At 37.7% G+C, this 19,212-nt stretch overlaps 1 protein-coding gene across 2 annotated transcripts; it reads right to left on the reverse strand.

Annotated features, from left to right (window-relative positions):
* Positions 1-1,262: 1,262 nt before the first annotated feature.
* Positions 1,263-19,042, reverse strand: LOC125860375 (uncharacterized). Of its 2 annotated transcripts, none has more exons than XM_049540316.1 (10): positions 18,428-19,042; positions 16,051-16,792; positions 13,978-14,599; positions 13,270-13,441; positions 11,731-12,091; positions 10,668-10,778; positions 9,983-10,346; positions 3,361-3,586; positions 1,791-2,012; positions 1,263-1,628 (listed from the first exon to the last, which is right to left on the reverse strand). In XM_049540316.1, exons 1-10 carry the CDS (start codon positions 18,982-18,984, stop codon positions 1,475-1,477), a joined length of 3,531 nt encoding a protein of 1,176 aa, XP_049396273.1. In that variant the 5' UTR covers positions 18,985-19,042; the 3' UTR covers positions 1,263-1,474. The 2 variants fall into 2 exon arrangements, with proteins under 2 accessions (XP_049396273.1, XP_049396275.1); XM_049540318.1 differs by having other exon boundaries at positions 9,983-10,343; positions 18,428-19,041.
* Positions 19,043-19,212: the final 170 nt, after the last annotated feature.

A 19,212-nucleotide genomic window follows, 5' to 3' on the forward strand; every position in this document is an offset into this window, starting at 1 on the left:
TCTTAGGTGTATTTTGATTGTGTTTTAATGGTTGATTATCAGGTGCGAACCATTGTAAGCAAGTTTCCAGAGATATATTTATTTCAGCGATAGAAACTGGTGATGGGGTATCTTGTTTAAACTTCCCAGAGATTTTTGAGGTCTGTAACTTTGATGCTGCGGTCCTGAAGCCAGATGAAACTCAAACGAACATTTAACCTCTTCAATCCCATGGTGTCTGGCAGAAAACCTCCTACTGTAATATAGCATAACCTATCATATTATGCAACTCCAAATTAACAAAGATCAATCAACCAATTCAAGATATTGAGGATGCAAGATTGGGGATAGGTAAGACTTGAATCGAAGAATATGTGACAATGGCTTTCCAAGTGTACATTTTACTACTATAGTGTTTATCAAATGTACACCTACAAATGTTGCTAAGGTAATAAACGAAACCAGAGGCTCACATAACTGTGGTGCGTTCCATGCGATGCAAAGTTTGCTTGGGAACGGTCGCAAGGAAGTGGCTCCCTAGAGGAATAAAAGGATGGTTTGCGTGTCTTTCTCACTGCATAACATAATAACCACATTGATGGCCTTTTGGTAGTGCCAATCGAGAAGTTCATCAGTCAACAACTCTGAGGAAAAAAACAAGGCAGTTCATTCAAACATTAAAGATCACTATCAAAGGGGGAGGTAAAGACAACTGCATTTTGACAATAATAATGACGGTGTGTTCCTTCACAAACTNCGGTCGCAAGGAAGTGGCTCCCTAGAGGAATAAAAGGATGGTTTGCGTGTCTTTCTCACTGCATAACATAATAACCACATTGATGGCCTTTTGGTAGTGCCAATCGAGAAGTTCATCAGTCAACAACTCTGAGGAAAAAAACAAGGCAGTTCATTCAAACATTAAAGATCACTATCAAAGGGGGAGGTAAAGACAAATGCATTTTGACAATAATAATGATGGTGTGTTCCTTCACAAACTGTTAAAAAAGAAGAGAAAAGGTGAAGGTACAAAAAGCAGCGTAGAGACACCAGAGAAATATAGAGTGAAGGGAAAGGAGATACATTTTCTGTCCTCGAGATAAAATTTCTCCTCTTTTTGCTTAATTCTTCTACTGTTGGTAGAACATTGAAGCATATCATCAAAGGGGAGCTAACACCACAACCATGCACTTAGCATGTTACAAATGGACCACTATTAGCAACTGATTTAATTTTGATATGAAAAGGCAGCACCAGGCGGTCATACAACTAATGGCACAAGTAATACACCGACAAAAATGTACATTTTCTGTTTTCACCAAAAAGAAATCTTTCTTTCCACTCACAACTTGACAATAATTAGCATATACCAAGAGCAAAGGCATCACTTACAGCCTTCAAAGTTTTGCGCTGAAAAAAGCCATGTGGCAGAATGTGAGTGTGGCATATGACGGGCATGTTACCCATCCACAACTGAAGAAATCTTGATTTTCATGACTTAAGATTCAAGATCATCTTGCAATAGTATTTCATAAATATCTGTCCTCAAATTGAGTTCTTTATCCCGCATTACTTCCTGGAGATCCGACAACTCTTTTGCTGTAAGAACAGAATTTAACTTGATGAAGCCATCAAGCCAGAGCCGTTTTGACCTGAGCAAATTTTGAGCAACAGAAATGAGGTTATTAGAAAACACAGCAATAAAAATTTAACTGATTGTTGAATCTGTCTGGGTTCAAACTACCCTTAATATTATGGTGTTTTTTATCCTGCTTTTACTTCACTGTTACAGCACATTACAGATATATACTCACCATGGGCAAGCATGGATGGCTCGAAAGAAAGCTCTTCTAGCTGCAGAAGGGTTGCATGCTATATCACTTTCATAAGCAATATACAAGCGCCAGACTAAAACTGAGTTACGTAGCTTCTCATTCTCCAATGCCCTCTCAAAAAGTCTGCGTATTCTATGCTCTGTACCACCTCTGCTCATGTCGAATGATAATGCAAAGAGCCAAGCAACAAGCGAAGGTTTCCTGGAAGTTAAAGCAAAGGACACAAGAAGCAGAGACTTAAATCTTTGAAAGATGGAAAACTATAAAGACAGCTTTAAACAGCTACACGTGAGATATATATTCTTTCTGCATCTTCTTTCAAAAGGATAGATTTCAAATGCAACCAAGAGAGAGTCTATAATACCATCAAAAAGGTGTCATCCTATTTCTTTTATTTCATTTTTGACTTGACTGATTGTGGGGGGGAGGTTGAAACTTAAATCTAATTGTCCATTATAAGTCTCTCCAAAAAAAATGAGGCAGAACACTTGACATTGGAGACCTTCTATAATACACGCTTAGCATAGTTTTTCATTTCCAAAAGCCTGCCAAACAGACCAACTTAGCAAAAAGATCTTTTAAGAAGCACTCAGCCATTAAAACACATATATAGAATGCATTTGAAAGTCAGATTGCAAACTTAGCCGCATAAGAAGTAGTACTCCCTCCATTTCCATAAATTCCATTAATATGTCGTAGTTTGAATGGGCATGGAGTTTAAGAAAGACTTTTGGACTTGTGGTTCAAATATGCCATAACATTTGTGCAGCTAAAACACTTTATAACTTGTGGTCTCAAACATGTCATAACATTTGTGTGACTATAAAAACTTGTCATTAAGGGTAAAATGAGAAGTTCAAGTTAAATTATTTCCAAATTTAGAAAGGTGTCATTCTTTTCAAACGAACTAAAAAGGAAATAATGTCATTCTTTTTGGAAGAGAGGGAGTAGTAAAATCAATTAAGAAAACTTGTTGAGAAGTCCTTAGTGCATCAATATTTCACATAGCCGATCACACCTAGTTTGGAATTGAGGATACTGTTATTGAAATAAAGTATCACCATTTGTTTTTGATAACCTAGGAATCCCTGAAGAAACAGTGGTGCATGGTTCAAGACTCTCTATGGATGATGGGCCCGACTCTCTGCCCTTCTCACTTACATACCAGGATTTGTTTGTGGCAACGTCGAACACGTGACGTGCGCCTTAACCCACACATCAAGCACTGCACTCTTACCACTAGAAGAAAGCCTTAGGGGGAATCTGAATATTTCTAAATTTTACAGGCACCAGCAAACATAATTTCCTATTAAAGCATTTTGGGACCAAATTCCTTTTCAACGTGAGTGTTCTTAGTAATTAACTATAGAAAACATAATGGTCTTACCAGCACATACAAAATCCCTAGACCCTCTGAAGCTATTAAAACAAGAATATTGAAGTAATAAAAATTAGCATAGTGATCAAAGAAACTTAGCATATGTGAGATTTCTGACTGCGACTACAGTATGTCACATAGAACTGGAGGAAAAGGTTAAGAAGGTCATACTTTTGGAATTTTTCATCAAAGATCCACCGTAGCTTATTAGGTGATGCATAGAGATGGCCAATTTCAACTAATGCATTATAAAGACTTGGACTGCATGGATATATATCCAGTCCTTTCACTATATATTCCCATAATTTTGACAGCTTCATTTCTTGATGATGTCTGCAAAGCATCCTCATGTAAAAGTTGAACAAACACTCCAAGTGATGACTGTGCCGCCTCCTTTCTACAGTAAGGTCATTGCAGTAACCATCAGTAAGATGATAATATTCCATCAAAAAGAGATCTATCAGATTAAAGTACATAAATTACCAATTCATAACACAATTTCATTGGAAAAATTAACAAACATCACATTGTCTTCCTTGTATAAAAACAAAAACAAATAAACAAATAGCATATTGACTTCTCTAATTTTTCAGAGTGAAGGTGTGGAGTATAGGAATTCCAAATGTTGAACTGTGCGACCATCTCATTTAATAGCTTAAGCTGTTAGAGAGAACACACTTTTATTAGTTAATTCTATTCCCAACACACCCCCTCATGTGCGGGCCTAATTCTTTTAGATGGACCAAGAACATGGAAATTCTTTTTGATATGGGCGGCGGTGAGATTCGATATCAGGACCTCTGTTTGCTCTGATACCATGTTGAAGTGTGCGACAATCTCATCTAAAAGCTAAGAGCAAACTTTTATTAGTTAATTATATTGTCAACACCAAACTACAGAATGGTATGTCCAACAAGGATAACTTAACTTATCTTACATGTATCTTGGAGGATTTACACGTAGTTACTACTACCATTCAAGTTTTAGATTTTTAGTAGTATTTACAAATAAATGAAGGAATAATTCAGATATACCTCCCCTCTCATCAACTATCTAAACTCATCTACTTGCATGGCTATATAAAACATGTTAATTGTTAAGTGTTTGAACTCTTTAGTATTACTGGTGGAGTTTCATCGCATTGAATATCAGGGGTGGATGTAGAGTGTAAATTATGGGTTTGTCTGAACCCAATATCTCAGGTTTTCGGACCTTGTATATGTGTTAAATATACACAAGTAGAAATAATTGATTTTGAACCCAGTAAATCAAATGAATTGTGATAGAATTCTGAACTCAAACCTATAAAATCCAAATCCTAGACCGTCCATGTTGAATATAGTCCTAACTCCTACTCTTCTATTGAGACTAATCGGAACATATCCAAATAGTGGACTTGTATCCAACTAACATCTATACTGAAGACCTCTTAAGCAAAACCCGATGAGAAAAAATCACTTGGTTCCAGACAAATATTACACCAGTGGCTTGAGAATCTAATTACAGATATTTTCCATGATCACAATCTGAAAGAAAACAGCCCCTTGATCCAAATAGCATACAAATCAAATCAAATCAAATTTGTCTTTTCATTGGTTTCCACTTCTTCAGAAACACAAGTCAGACAAGTTAAATAAGACAGATTTAACCAGTTCTTTCATTGATTAGGGAAAAGAATTATCCTGGAACTGTAAGTTGAAAAAAAAAAAGAGTGTGTATGTGTTAAAAGCAAGAGTGAGGCGAGGATTCAGTGTTTCTGGAGGGTGAATAGATGCGAAATGAATGAAGTGGTAGCTTCTGTCTGTGAAACGAGGAAATGATGAAGTGGCTACTTTGTTAATTATTTTTTTAAAAAAAACAATTTTAGAGAAGGGCAACAAGAAACAATATTCATAATAATATACTATTATTCATTAAAGTACCAATTACAACAATATACTAACCATCATATGTGATATGACAAAATAATGGCACATAAATTGTTCAAGCATTAATACTATTCATGAAGGGGACCAACGGGAAACAATATAGAAAACTAATATGGAGACATGAAGATCTAGAATCACAAAGAACGTAGTTCAGCCTTACTGTAACTTTACATTTACCCTTAGTATCACCAAAGAACAAAATTTACCCTTAACATTTTTTTTTATGACAAGGGAAAACCGCAGCCGCTACCCTTTGGGTGCGCACAGGGTAAAAACCCCGCTCCTATGCAATAGCTCGCAAACCATATAGGAGAGGTAACCCGCACTAGGCAAGCCCGGTGCAACGAGCTCGACCCAGAAGGCAAACCCCTTGCTTTCGCTGGCAAAAGGTTTCAAACTTGAGACCTCCAACATGAAAGTCCCAAGCCCAAACCATTGGGCCACCACAAAGGGATACCCTTAACATTCTTTAGGTAAAACCATTTCTTTTTAAGAAAAAATGAATTGTGCAGTAGCTTTAGAGAGCCAGAACTGAGGGTATAAAAAACAATGCTCGAAAAATCAAATTCAACGAGAATTTAGTTCATCCTAGACATAAACGTCATGATATGACTTATATTTTTCCTTGTCAATTTTTTTTTTTGAGAATTGGTAAACATTGTATTCTTCAGCATTAAGGATATGCTAGGGACCTTTAAAAAAATTCAAAAAAGAACAAAAAGCATAATAGTTACAAGGATCCTAAGAGTTCTAAAAGTTGATTTGAATCCTCTAATCCTATCTCTTTACACCAAAAATATAGAGATACAATGCAATTCCATTTAACCTTGTGAATGGAATTGGATATATCTTCAAAATTCCTACTATTCCTCTCCTTCCACACTGTCCACCAAATGCAATGTGGAATCAAATTCCACCAGGTCTTCTGTCTATTGCTACCTCCTCTCCTGATCCAACAACTAAGTAAATTAGCTGTATGTTCGAGCATAGTCCATTTCACTTCTTAATAGTTGAGAAACATGGACCATATTTCTGCTGTGAAAGTACAATATAAGAATAGGTGACTGTTAGTTTCCCCCGTCTTTCCACATAAAGAGCACCACGGAAGTATGATCTTTCTTTTCTTCCTCAAGACTTCATGTGTCAAGCATGCCTTTCTAATGACCAGCGAAGTAAAGCATTTAACTTTTGTTGGTGCTGCAGTCCTCTAGATATTTTTCCATAAACTCTGGTATCTGCTACTTTGCGAGTTGCACTCCTTTTTATATGCCCTGCCAACTGTGAAGATCCCATCCTTACTGTGTGACCATCTAACAACATCATTGTCAGTATTGGTGCCTGCAAAATCCCCCACTTCCTCCAACAATTTGCCTACTCTCTCTATTTCCCAATCATTTAGAAGTCTTCTGAAATAGAGATTCCAACCTTGTACTGTCCAGCAATCACTGATCATTGCCTCAAAATTGGTGCACAAAATAAATAGATCAGGAAACAGGTCTTTTAGGGGGGTTTGTTTGATCCATACATCCCACCAGAATCTAGTTCTCCTTCCATCCCCCACCTTGATATGTAAATTTGCTTCTAACTTGGGCCATAAGTTTCTAATAGGTCTCCAAACCCCCGCTCCATAAGCATCCGTTCTTATGTTACTACACCAGAATCCATCCTCCCCATATTTACATTTAATCAAATCTTTCCACAAAGCTTGCCTCTCCTCAGTGTATCTCCACAACCATTTCATCAAAAGACTGTTGTTATGCTTCCTCAAATCTCTGATGCCCAAGCCACCTTTATCTTTTCTATGCAAAACTGTCGCCCACTTGACCAAATTGTATCCTTTGTTCTCTTTGCAACCATGCCAAAGGAAATCTCTCCTAAGTTTGTCCAATTTCTTAACCACTTTTGCCGGTATAGTAAAAAGAGACATAACATATGTTGGGAGAGAGTCTAGAACAGAGTTGATAAGAATGTGTCTGCCACCAAAAGAAATGTATTGAGCCTTCCATCTAGCTAGTCTCTTTTCAGTCTTCTCGACTATGTTGTCCCATATCTTCAAGTCTTTGTGTGTATTACCTAAAGGCATACCCAAATAGGTTGTGGGCAATTTCCCCACTCCGCAGCCCAAAATGTCAGCTAGACTTTGGAAGTTTGTCACATCCTTAATAGGATATAAACTGCTCTTTCCCCAATTAACTTTCAGACCTGTACAAGCTTCAAAAAACAACAAAATTAGTTTGATGAATCTAAACTGCTCCTCCCGTGGCTCACAGAAAATCACGGTGTCATCTGCATAAAGTAGATGGCAAATCTCTTTAATATCACCATTGTTTCCACTAATCTGGAAACCTCTGATCCACCTGTTTTGAGTAGCAATCCTTATCAAGCTATCAAATCCCTCCATTACCAGGATAAATAAAAAGGGTGAAAGAGGATCACCTTGTCTGATTCCCCTTCCTGACGAGAAAAAACCCACCGGTTCTCCATTTACAAGAATGGAGAATCTCACAGTGCTTATGCAAAATTTTATCCATGCCACCCATCTTTCTCCAAAACCCATTTGTCTCAAGGTGTTTAGTAGGAAACCCCAATTTACATGATCGTATGCTTTTTCAATGTCCAACTTGCACATTACCCCTGGAGTGTTTCCTTTCAATCTGGAGTCCACACACTCACTTGCAATGAGAGCTGCATCCATTATTTGTCTTCCTTTAATGAATGCCATTTGGTTTTTGTTGACAAGCTTATCAATCACTCTTTTCAGCCTTTCTGCCAGTAGTTTTGCTATCACCTTGTAAACTCCAGTAATCAGACTTATTGGTCTGAAGTCTTTAAGTTCAGCAGCACCGGCTTTCTTGGGGATGAGTGCTACAAAAGTAGCATTAAAGCTCTTCTCAGTAATCTGTCTAGCCTGGAATTCTTGTATAGCCTTTATAATATTCTCTTTTAGGATCTCCCAGAAAGACAAGTAAAAGGACATGGGGAAACCATCAGGTCCAGGTGCTTTCTCCATAGCACAAAGCTTTAAGCAGCCTAAGATCTCTTCCTCCTCAAAAGGACCCTCTAGTTCTATCTGCTCCTCCACACTAATGGTTGTGATCCCTTGTAATTGTAGCTCAGGCCTCCACTCCGCTGGTTCTGTGTACAAATTTTGGTAGAAGCTTTTGATGGTCTCTTTAATGACAGAGGGATCATTAGTATTGCATCCATCCACCAGTAGAGACTCAATGGAATTATACCTCTTCTGAGAAGTTGCTACTCTGTGAAAAAACTTAGTATTTTTATCCCCCTGCTTTAGCCACTGGATTCTTGATCTTTGCCTCCATCTTATTTCTTCATTCTTAGCTACTTGCTCATAAGTGCTAGCCAAAATTGTTTTTTGTTGGATCTCCTCCTCTGTGAGCACTCTTTGTTCCTGTACAGCTTCCCATTTGGCTAGCTCCTCCATAATCTCCTCCTTTTGTGCTTTACAATTTTTTCTATTATTCTTACTCCATTCCTTCATCTTTCCTTTCAAAAGTTTCAGCTTTTCTGCCAAAACAAAACCTGGGGTTCCAGTTATTACAAAAGATTGCCACCATAATTTCACCTCTTCCTTGAATCCTTCCACTCTCATCCACCAATTTTCGAATTTGAAGTAGGACTTCTTGAAATTCAGATTCCCACATGTCAGTAGAATTGGGTTGTGGTCAGATCCCAACTTTGGCATTGTGGATTGCTTGATAAAAGTGAACTGCTCCTCCCATTGTGAGCTATAGAGAAATCTATCAATTCTGGAAGCTGTTTGGTGCCCTTCCCCTCTTCTCCAAGTGTAAGACCCTCCAAATAAAGGAGGGTCTACTAATTCCAATTCCTCAATGCATTCAGAAAATTCAGTCATAGCACCATTAATCCTAGAGCAATTGGATCTTTCTACCGGGTATCTAATAACATTGAAGTCCCCCCCTACTACCCAAGGACCTTCACACAGACTTCTCATAGCACCCAACTCACCCCACAGTTCTCTCCTCTCTATTTTCTTGCACTTAGCATAAACTGCTGTCAGAAACCAGGAAAATTCTTGATTTTGGTTTGAAAATTTACAAGAAATGCATTGTGATCCTGCTTCCAGCAGAACCCCCTCCCATATTCTTTTATCCCACATAATTAAAATACCTCCACTAGACCCTTGTGCCTCTACATGAAGTTCACTCAACCATCTGTTGTTCCAAATGCTGTGAATTAAACTACTAATATTGTCCTTTAGTTTAGTCTCCAAAAGGATATAGACATCTGCCCCCCATTGATTAATCCGGTTTCTGACTAAATCCCTCTTCCCTTCGTCATTTAACCCCCTTACATTCCAAGAAATCATTTTTACCATCATTGTTCCACAATTGATAATCTCCTCCCTTTCAACAACCTTCAAGCTAGTTTTGTGGAAAAGGTAAAGAAACATCTCGAAAGTTCTAACACAATGAACAATATTTCTTCTCAATATTGCAAAAGACAACTTTTCTCAAGAAGATAATGAAATACTAATAATAGGTTGAAACAATAAGACGTCCCCACTGTCTTCAGTAAGAGGTAAGAGGTATCTTCAATTATTATGAAAACAACTAATTTTATTATACAAATACTTAAACAAGATACAAACTGGAAAGTTCCAGTACTTCCATCTGCAGTAAGTAACAATTTATTCTCATAACAATTGTTATTATTAAGTGAAGGGTAATTGCTTTATAAAATAAAAACTTAAGGGACTACATCTCACCAAGAAATCTTAAACCAACAAGCAAACAGGTGCAGTTATCTACAGCAAGATATGAAGGACACAAACTTCCAGGTTTAAAAAGGAGAAAATGATGGGCAGTGAAAAAGCTGGATACCAGGAAGCACCATTGTGCATGCTTGCTCTAAAATCTGAACACCTTCAGTCCATCCAATTGTTATTTCTTCAAATAAAGCAGCTGAACATATGAGAGCAACTGAATTATCATCAATTAAACCGCGTGTCCATGATGAACGTAGCATATTCACTTGTTCTTTGAATCCTTGGCGTGCTTTCAGCTGTTGCATGCTTGAGGGTTTACATCTATACAGACTGTATTTTATACCACTACCCAAGCAAGATAAAATATGCATAGCACGTAAAGATGATTCAGACGATCCAGAACCACCATGAGTACCGTTTGCGACCTCCACTTCAGCGTACCAGAGATGTAAGAGAGATGCATTTGTCTGAACACCCTGCTAATTCAATAAAATAGAGTAATTTCTTTTTTGGAACTGGTAACATTCAATAAAATAAAGTAATACTACAACATCAAATGACAAAAACAATATATAGGAAGCAAAGGAAAATTAACCAGCAAGAACTAAGACTAGTAACCGACTGAGATTCCCTTTGAAACTGTGGGCTAGGATAACCTTATTTCATGGTGAAGTAAATGGTGATTTGAGCATTTTGCTAGAAGACTGCCACTTACAGAATCACAGGGCAGGTTGAAAAGACACCTCTTCCAATGAAGGGACACCATGTCAATATCAAGTTTAACAGGAAATAGAATGTACCTGTGGAAGTCCATCAATAGAAGACAATGCCATGTCGAAAATCTTTCTAGCATGGTCAATATTTCCAAAAACTGCTTCCCTTCGTGCATAAACTCCACAAAGCAATACATCCTGTAAGAACAAAGAATGTAAAAGACAAACACGTAGCTTTCACCTAAAGGCTTAAGCCCAACAAAGACATCAGAAGCACAAAAAATATAATACAATCTACTGGCGACACAAACTTAATAAAAAGAATTTTGTGGTGAACAGGGACAAATGAAAAGCAAAGGAACGAAAAATATAATCCTTGGGAGAGGCAGGGGCCAAGAGAGAGGATACAAATCAATATCAAGTCTATCACTTATCAAGCTATCACACTGTTACCGTCTCTAAGCACCTAATAGATCAATAAGGTAAACTATCACATGAGATCCTGATCAATCTCCAACCTATGCAATAAAGTTTAAAGGAATTGACAGAAGACCATAAAAATTACACATGATTTACTGTCCAGCTTTAAAGAAAGAAAACGAAACGAAACGAAACGAAAGGGAGAAAAGCTGATAACCTGAGTTGAACAAACAAGCACCTTTTTAATGAGGACTTACGAAACCTCAATAAGCTATTGTCACAAACGGGACCACTATTTGTGCATCAATGTTCTTACACAACAATTTCATGCAACCACGGAGAGGGGTATGTTACGAGCAGAAGTTCTCTTGCTAGTGGAAGTAAGAGAGCAAGGTTACGACCGCATATATATAAAATATAATCGGGGATAGAAATTTTATTTCCTAGAAGTTTGTGTGGTTGGGAAAGCCAGAACTCTTGTAAACGAGCTTGATAAAGGGTAGTGGTATAGACAGTCTCAGTACCACTGAAAGTGAGTCCTTCACAAGCAAGTTCCCATTTCTTTATTGTTAAAATTACCTTTAGATTTATTTGCAAAGCAATTATTTTATTTAAAAGTCATTGGCAATATGAAACATTGAAGACATGCACTCTAATATTTAAAAATCAAGTGAATACCACATACACAGAATGCTTGACCAGTAAGACATATAAAAGTTAAAAGATATACCTGACGGTTACTCTTCAAAAGGCTTTTTGCTAAAGTTCGACATGGTGTTACTGAACAGCTAGAAGTATTCATCACTGTATTTGATAGCTCCTCCGCAATAAGAACAGCTTCTTCCAAAATATGATTTTGGGGAAATATAGTGCAGCAAAGCAGTGTAGCATTTCGAAGAAATCTCATCATGCTGGTCCTCATAGAGATGTCATCAGAGCTGTTAAAAACTTGCTCCAAACTTGTGTCAGTTTGGTTCCTTCCTCCCTTGGTCAAAACATCGTGCATTCTTCTTAGTTCATCAAAGAGAGAGTCTGGAATTGCCTCCAAACTAAGGTTTTTTTCAGCCCAACTTGAACTATTTGTACAAGTCCTGCACGCATTAAAAGGAAGTAAGTTACATACAACTAATTATGTTCCTCTTGTTTCATTCCTTCCCTGTGCTAGTTTACCAAGCACCTCCATGTGGCTTCCGTCAATTAATAGCATCCTTCTTCAAAGAAAAAGAACCACAGTAATACAGAGAGGCAACATATCAAACAATATCTTTTGAAATGATAGACAAACTAAAATATAAGAGTCTGTGACTTACAACTCACTCAGCAACTTATGTATCTTTACTTATCAATGAAAAAACAATTCACTCTCAGCAACCAAGAAAAAGGAAAACCTAAATGAATGTCACAGGGAAAAAACATCTTTTAAAGCATCAAGTTTTGGTGGATCCTTCTCCTAATCATAGTTGGCTATCCTCTCTGAATCCTTGATTTCATATTGCAGACTGCAATTTGGAAACGATTATCAGAATGTGTATATTAAGAAACTTCCTATTCTCCATCTAGGTTCCCTTTGCCTCTAAATGAAAATCGATTATTCCAGAGACTTACAAAGAGAGGGACAGAAACTAAATTTAAGCCTAAAAAGATCATAGAACTATCCAAATCCCATATTTATGCATATAATGTCAACTTCAATAATGACTGCTTCCCTTCAAAACTGAAAAGGAGCAGGGGAAATTCAGTGTTTTGACCAGAATACTGTGCTTTATATTCTTAGGGAAAACATTAACTATCCGGTATCCAATGCTAGAGGGTAAAATTTAAAACAGTTGATACATGGATATAACTTAACAATTTACTGCTGCTTCCAGGAGGAAAAAGTATAAGGACATAAAAGGATGATCCTAGCTAGTTGAGCACAAGTGCTGAAAGTTCAGGCTCACCAAGTCACAGCAAGCTCAAGACTTTGTACAGGAACCAAGCTGAATCTAGATAGCATCATTCAACCCTAATTTAAATGTGACAGTTAAGCTTGGTTCTCAGAGTTAAAAGATAAAATATGAGATCCTTCCCAAGTATGCTAGAAAAACACCACCCTTTCTATCCAGATACATTCACACAGTAAATAGATCCTCAACCATGAATTATTCTAAAATGTACATGGACCTCTGCATTTCTTTAATGGCAGCAATATGACATGTATGACTAATATCTAGTACAGTCAATGTGATCACTAGAGAAGTCAATATAATATTCAAGATAAGAAACGAACCATTGAGCCATCCTCCCACCATAAAAATCAATGAACTGGGATACCACGGAAAAACGTGCTTCTTCAGAAATTATCGAGAACAGATAGTCACTCAAATCTTCGTATGCTATTACTCGCAAAAGCTGCTCATCACCCTCTGCATCAGCAGGATCCTCACTATGAGAAATCCCATCTGTTAAACATAAATACTTCAGGAATTAGTTCTCTACCTCAGACAACAGATGCTAATGCGAGAAGAGAAAAATGAGGCAGGCAGCAATTCATCACTTGGAAACACACTCAGTCCATTGATACTTAGATCAGTCAGTTCAAGATCTATACTTAGTGAAATGCAATTGTACTATATCTTTCTATATTTGGTGTAAAGAGCAATGTAAAGAGGAAGTAGAAGATCTTGTAGACTTGTTAGGAGCTTTGCAAATCTGTTTCTTTTAAGTTTTTATACTTACTGTTCTTTTTTGAAGGTCTCCAGCATTTAATCCTAAATGCTGAGGAAAACAACGATAACCGTTCTCAAAAAAAAAGATCAACCTTTGATATTTCTCTGCTCAGACTGTATCTTAATTTGTTAATTTTCACTGAATTAGTCAATGATGGCCTCTCTACATGCAATTCATTCACTTAATATTTTGTCCCGAAAAAGTGCTTTTATACTTAATTAGGAAATGAAGGAGTGGAATAAAGAAGGGGACGGAGAAAGAGGATTACTTTTAGCATGGACTGGCATCCACTCGTTAGAGTCTCTTGCTACCTCTTCTTCAGACCACCTAGTCCAAGTTCTTGTGTCTTTAATCTCACAATTAGCTTCAGCAGTAGCATCAATCCCAAGCATTTTCAGCAAAGCTTCAGTATCATCTTTCTGCTCATCATCTTTCATTTCAGATTCATCTTCTAACTCGTCAAGGGCACCATCAGTCTCTGTTATATTTTCTATAGCTTCATTCTTTTCCTTACTTTTAGATAACAGTTCTGACCAACCAGTCCAACCACCCTTTTCAGAATCATGCGAAGACTCCTCCTTCATAGCCCTTTGCCTCAGCTCTTCCTCTTTCTCTAGCCACTTTGACCAGCCGAGTGCACCATCTTCCCCAACCCTGGCACCATTACTGTTCCAGAAATGCTCAAATAATCTTTGCTTACTTTGCTCACTAAGAAGTAAAGAAGGGCAGAACAAGCTGTATTCAATCTGTGCCTGAAGCAAGGCAGTAGCCAACTCTCTGTACCCAGCCTGCCACTCAAACCGACAGAGACTGAGAAATGTATTAACCAGACCAAGTTCAAGTCTTACAATAGCGGGATCCATAGAAGGCGAATTAGCACCTCCAGAAACCTGTATCCAACAAAGATATCTCCATCAGCAAATCAAAGGGTAACGGAGAAGATCAGGATGAATTAATTTGTCATTTATCTGAACTCTTCCATCGAAGCATGTGCTAACCTAAGATGAACTATTTAAAAGACTCTGCAAGATTTCACATACATAAAAACAAGAGAGAAGAATTACAGCTGTTACACCTCAGTGCCAAATCATAAAGCAATATAACTATTTCAAAAAAAAATAAACTACTATTTCAAAAAAATCATAAAGCAATATAAAGAGAATGACATGCATAATTTAAAGGATTAGGGGAAAGGTTTGCATACACCCCACGACCCGCCTTTGGGATCACATTGGGCATGTTGTCGTCGTTGTTGTAGTTCTTAATAATTTCATCTAAGTTATGCAAATTGCTTTACAATTATTTACTAAATATAACACAGTGGAAATTTACATTACTAATGCTCATGAAATCAATGCAAATTTCATTTTTACGAGGTAGTGCTGCACCTATAGTAAGATTTTCGCCTTAAATTAATCAATTCAATACTCTGGTTATACATGACATCATTAAATCCAGTAATGATCATACAGTGTCCCCCTTGAGCCATTCATGGGCCTCACTTAGTCAGCTTCTTATTTGGAAATCTTTCACTATTGTCCTACTTCAGTGACCAAAGATTAGGGAGGTTCTAGGAAATGCATACAACAATATTTCTTGAGCTAGTCCTTGCCAAGTTCCTCCTGGGGCTCTTTCAGAATCCCTACCCTTCCCCAACAACTGCATGGAATTATCCTTCATGTCAACTCCAATAGACCATCTCCCCACAGAGTCCAGAGAAGGTGCTCTCAGGACACGAATTCCCTTTCAAGAACCACGGCCAAGAACATAGATTATCATGCAGTTTCCTATCACTCTACTGACACATAAGGCAAAATCGGCTTTATCATTTACACTGCATAAGAATATAAAAATTTTCAGAAGCCACAGAAGCACCCAGCAGGTACAAGGATCAAATTTCCAGAACATTATCAAAACTGGAAATCTGTATGTTCTAGTATACTTAAAAGTCATCTGCTACTAAGAGTGATGCATGATGCAAAGCGAGGGTTTATCGCCTCATGGTTGAAGCCATGTGCATCAAACAATGAAGAGCAGAGTGATCCAAATGAGAAGCAGACAACTCTGAATCTCAACTCTAAGAGGTTGGATGTGTCGGCATCATCATATATAGGATGTTGAAATTGGTTATTTAATAGAAATAGTTAATTGTAGTACCAAATCAATATATGTTTCGTTTAGTTTTCTGTAAATTGTGCGCTTCACTTCAAAGAAGCATACGCTTCGCTTCAAGCCTCATGCACCTTGCCAGTTTCTGCGCTTTTTGCTTTTGAAAACAGTGTTCAAATTAATAAATATCTTATGCACAAAAAAGATAGCATAATATGTAAAAGATGAGAACCTGCCTATGCTGCTTTGTCCATGCACCAGATAAAGCTTGGATTGCATTTGCATACATTTTTCTCACTTCAGAAACCTTAAATCTTGAAAAGTCGCCCTGAACAACCCGCAAAAATTCTCTCCACAATGTGCAACTACCTGAGTTTTGGATAAGTATCTTCTCCCATCGGATAATCAGGTCATCAATGCTATCTCTGCTCTGATAAGCATTCATAAGAGAGAGAAGCAGGTCCTCACTGTCAGGGTTCAGCTCTGTAGCCTTCTCCAGAATACTAATCTTCTTTTCAAGTGTTTGCAAACGGGCACCTTTCTGTGGCTGCATACTTGCTACCTTATCTTGAAACTGTGCAAAACCCAACCAAATTTGTGCATCATGTGGCCGTTCTCTTGTCATCTTGTTGAACTCCTTTGTTTTGCGATAGACCTCATCCTCCAGAGATTCCTCGACCACAGCATCGCCTGAAATAGCATCTCCTCTGATTCCTTCATCTGACAATGAGACGAAATCAGCTGGAATATTCATCATTGGCTTGAGAGGAGTCAAAATTCTCAGACGCTTCAGGTTCTTATGGTGCTCAATTGCAGCATATGTGCCAGACCAATAGCGACCTCCAGACCTTAGTTTATTGTCCAACGCATCAATATCAATATCCCTTTCAAAATTTCTCTTAGCATTCCGCCTATAGTAATTGAGCTCAGAGGTTTTCCTCAAATTATGAAGCTTGTAACGAGCAACATCCATTCTACAGTACAGCAGAAGATTCTACAGTTAATAAAGTAAAGTAAATCAAGCTAAGAACTAACACAAATTAGGTGCATCAAGTGTCATTTCTGCGTAGAACAAAATCAAAACGCCTTTTCATCACTGATGAAACCAAGTGTGAAAGCTGAAAAGAACATTTAAAAAATAAGTGTACTCACTCCATACCTTCAGTCCTTCACCATAATAGAAAAGAAAGCACGAGTTTACCCGGTATGACTCTTAAAATCAAACTGCATGCCCCACAGTGACAATGGAACAGAAAAATCACAAAGATCTTTACTACCAATAAACAAATTCACAAGTGATAATGCTTACGACATAGTTGATTGGTCGATTAGCTTTGCTGCAAATATGAATGGATAAACTAGAACTTTGCATTGTGATGATCTTTTCACAAGGTCTTCTGGTGAAATGGATGTGGAGATTTCCAAATGAGGAGCAAACTCTATGGGGCACTGTGTTTAAAGGCAAAATACAGGAAGGAAGGATTCTGGAAGACCAGAGGTGTGAGCAATCCTTATGGTACCAGACTGTGGAGATCCATAAGAAACCTGTGGCTAGGTTTTTCAGAAAACCTGAGCCTCAATGTGAAGGATGGAAGGAAACAATTAGCCATCTGTTTCAACATTGCAAAGTGACCAGTCAGTTATGGGATCTGTTCATCAAACTCAGAGGTAACATGGCAGGATGAAATTCTGAAGTCTTGACAAGCTGGAACACACAGGGTAAATGCAGCACAACAAAGGCAGATGGAAAATTGTCCAGCAACAATTTGGTGGAGAATAAGAAAGGAGAGGAACTCGAGGTGTTTTAAAGATACAAGCAACCCCTTGCAAGGAAGCAAAATGAAGTGTATTCTTCTATATTGCTTTTGCTGTAAGCAGAATATATGGATGATCCAGTTTCAATTATTGACATTCAAGGTTCCTTGTAAGAAGAGCAAGAAGTTTTTAAGTCTTTAGATTTTACTTTTGTTTGGATCCTCTGATGTAACATTTCTCATTTCGGTTTCCAGCACATTTCTTGTGCTGATGATTTATATAGGGATCTGTTATCTTCTCAACAAAATAATCCACTGTGTTAAATGGTTAAAATCATCATCCTAACATTTTCAAAGCTTCCCATTCTGCTGGATGTTGAGAATAACTTTCTCTTTTGTTTTACTTTAAAGGCTTGTAATTTGCAGATTGCATTTCCCATTGCAAGCCAATAACTACTGCAATCCACATATGAGCTTCAATGATGTGCAGTATTATATTCTTATGATGGCTACCAAAACAAATGACAGAAGCAGGAAAACAAACAAGTGCCTCTGTGAATCATTCCTGTTTACTTGTTCTACTTCTCCAAGCAGTGAAAAAGGTGTAAAAGAATGTAGCTTCCTACCATTTTCAAGTATCTTTATGTTTACATCAAAGTTCTATAATTTGCATATCACATTGCCCGGCACTAACTGTAGCAACCATCATCAACCTATGAGTTCCAATGCTGTGTAGTTTTAAATTCTCTTGACAGTAACAACGGAAAAATCAAGAAAATTCCATCACGATTCTTTTTTCTATTTACTTGTTCTACATAACTAAAGAAGGCAGAAAAGAAAAAGCACCGGGCGCACCTGTAGATACTACCAAAAGCTAAATTGTCTCGATCGCCACGAGAGTCAAAGTAATAGTCTTTAACATTAGCAGCAGCTGAAGAAGCCCAAGTTCGAACATCAGGTTTTCTGGAAGAAGAAAGTGCATAGTCATAGAGTGGACGGTCATCACTCGATCGATGACTCTTCTTGCGCTTCTTTTTCCGCTTCTTCTTCTTGCTGTCTCTTCCATCATCAGAAGAAGACGAGTGTCCCCGCTCCGACCCGGACGAGTGCAGCAATTCATACGGTGCACCCTCTCCTTTCTGATTTTCCTTCTCCACGTCTTCTGCTTCGTCTTCCTCTAGATTCTCTTGGAACTGGACATTCCCATAGTTCGTCGAAACGGCGTCGTTTATCACGGAGATATCGGTGGTGAAGCTGGAATTGCGAAGCCATTCAGGAACGGCGTCGTATGAGGTGGTGGGATTGGACGCTGAAGATATCTGAGTTTGAGGGAAAACAGGAAACAATGATGAATTTTTCGGTGCTTCTTCTTCAATTTCTACCATGGCGATTTCTGTTTCCATCTTCTCCATTCCCTGGGGCTTAATCTGATTTACACTGTCACTTTCTCAAAGGTATAACTAAACCCCGTATTATTATTTTTTAAATGTCCAACGAAAATCATCATATTACTGAAAATGTGCTAATAAACCCCTATAATAAGAAGGAAGTTCTGCGAATAATGACGTAAATATTTATCCACACATGTTAAATGAATTATTTTCTTTCTGTTCAAATTGTACAAGGTTATTCCGATCAAT

The sequence above is a fragment of the Solanum stenotomum genome, chromosome 3, assembly GCF_019186545.1.
Source record: "Solanum stenotomum isolate F172 chromosome 3, ASM1918654v1, whole genome shotgun sequence".
NCBI lineage: Eukaryota > Viridiplantae > Streptophyta > Magnoliopsida > Solanales > Solanaceae > Solanum > Solanum stenotomum.

What these genes read in the sequence shown, in the direction of transcription:
- LOC125860375 (XM_049540316.1), bottom strand. Translation starts at nt 18,984, where the DNA reads ATGGAGAAGATGGAAACAGAAATCGCCATGGTAGAAATTGAAGAAGAA. An exon ending in TTTGATGAAAAATTCCAAAA is followed by an intron (nt 2,013 to 3,360) that starts GTATGACCTTCT and finishes TTTAACTTCCAG; the next exon opens with GAAACCTTCGCTTGTTGCTT. An exon ending in GCCATCCATGCTTGCCCATG is followed by an intron (nt 1,629 to 1,790) that starts GTGAGTATATAT and finishes AAATTTGCTCAG; the next exon opens with GTCAAAACGGCTCTGGCTTG.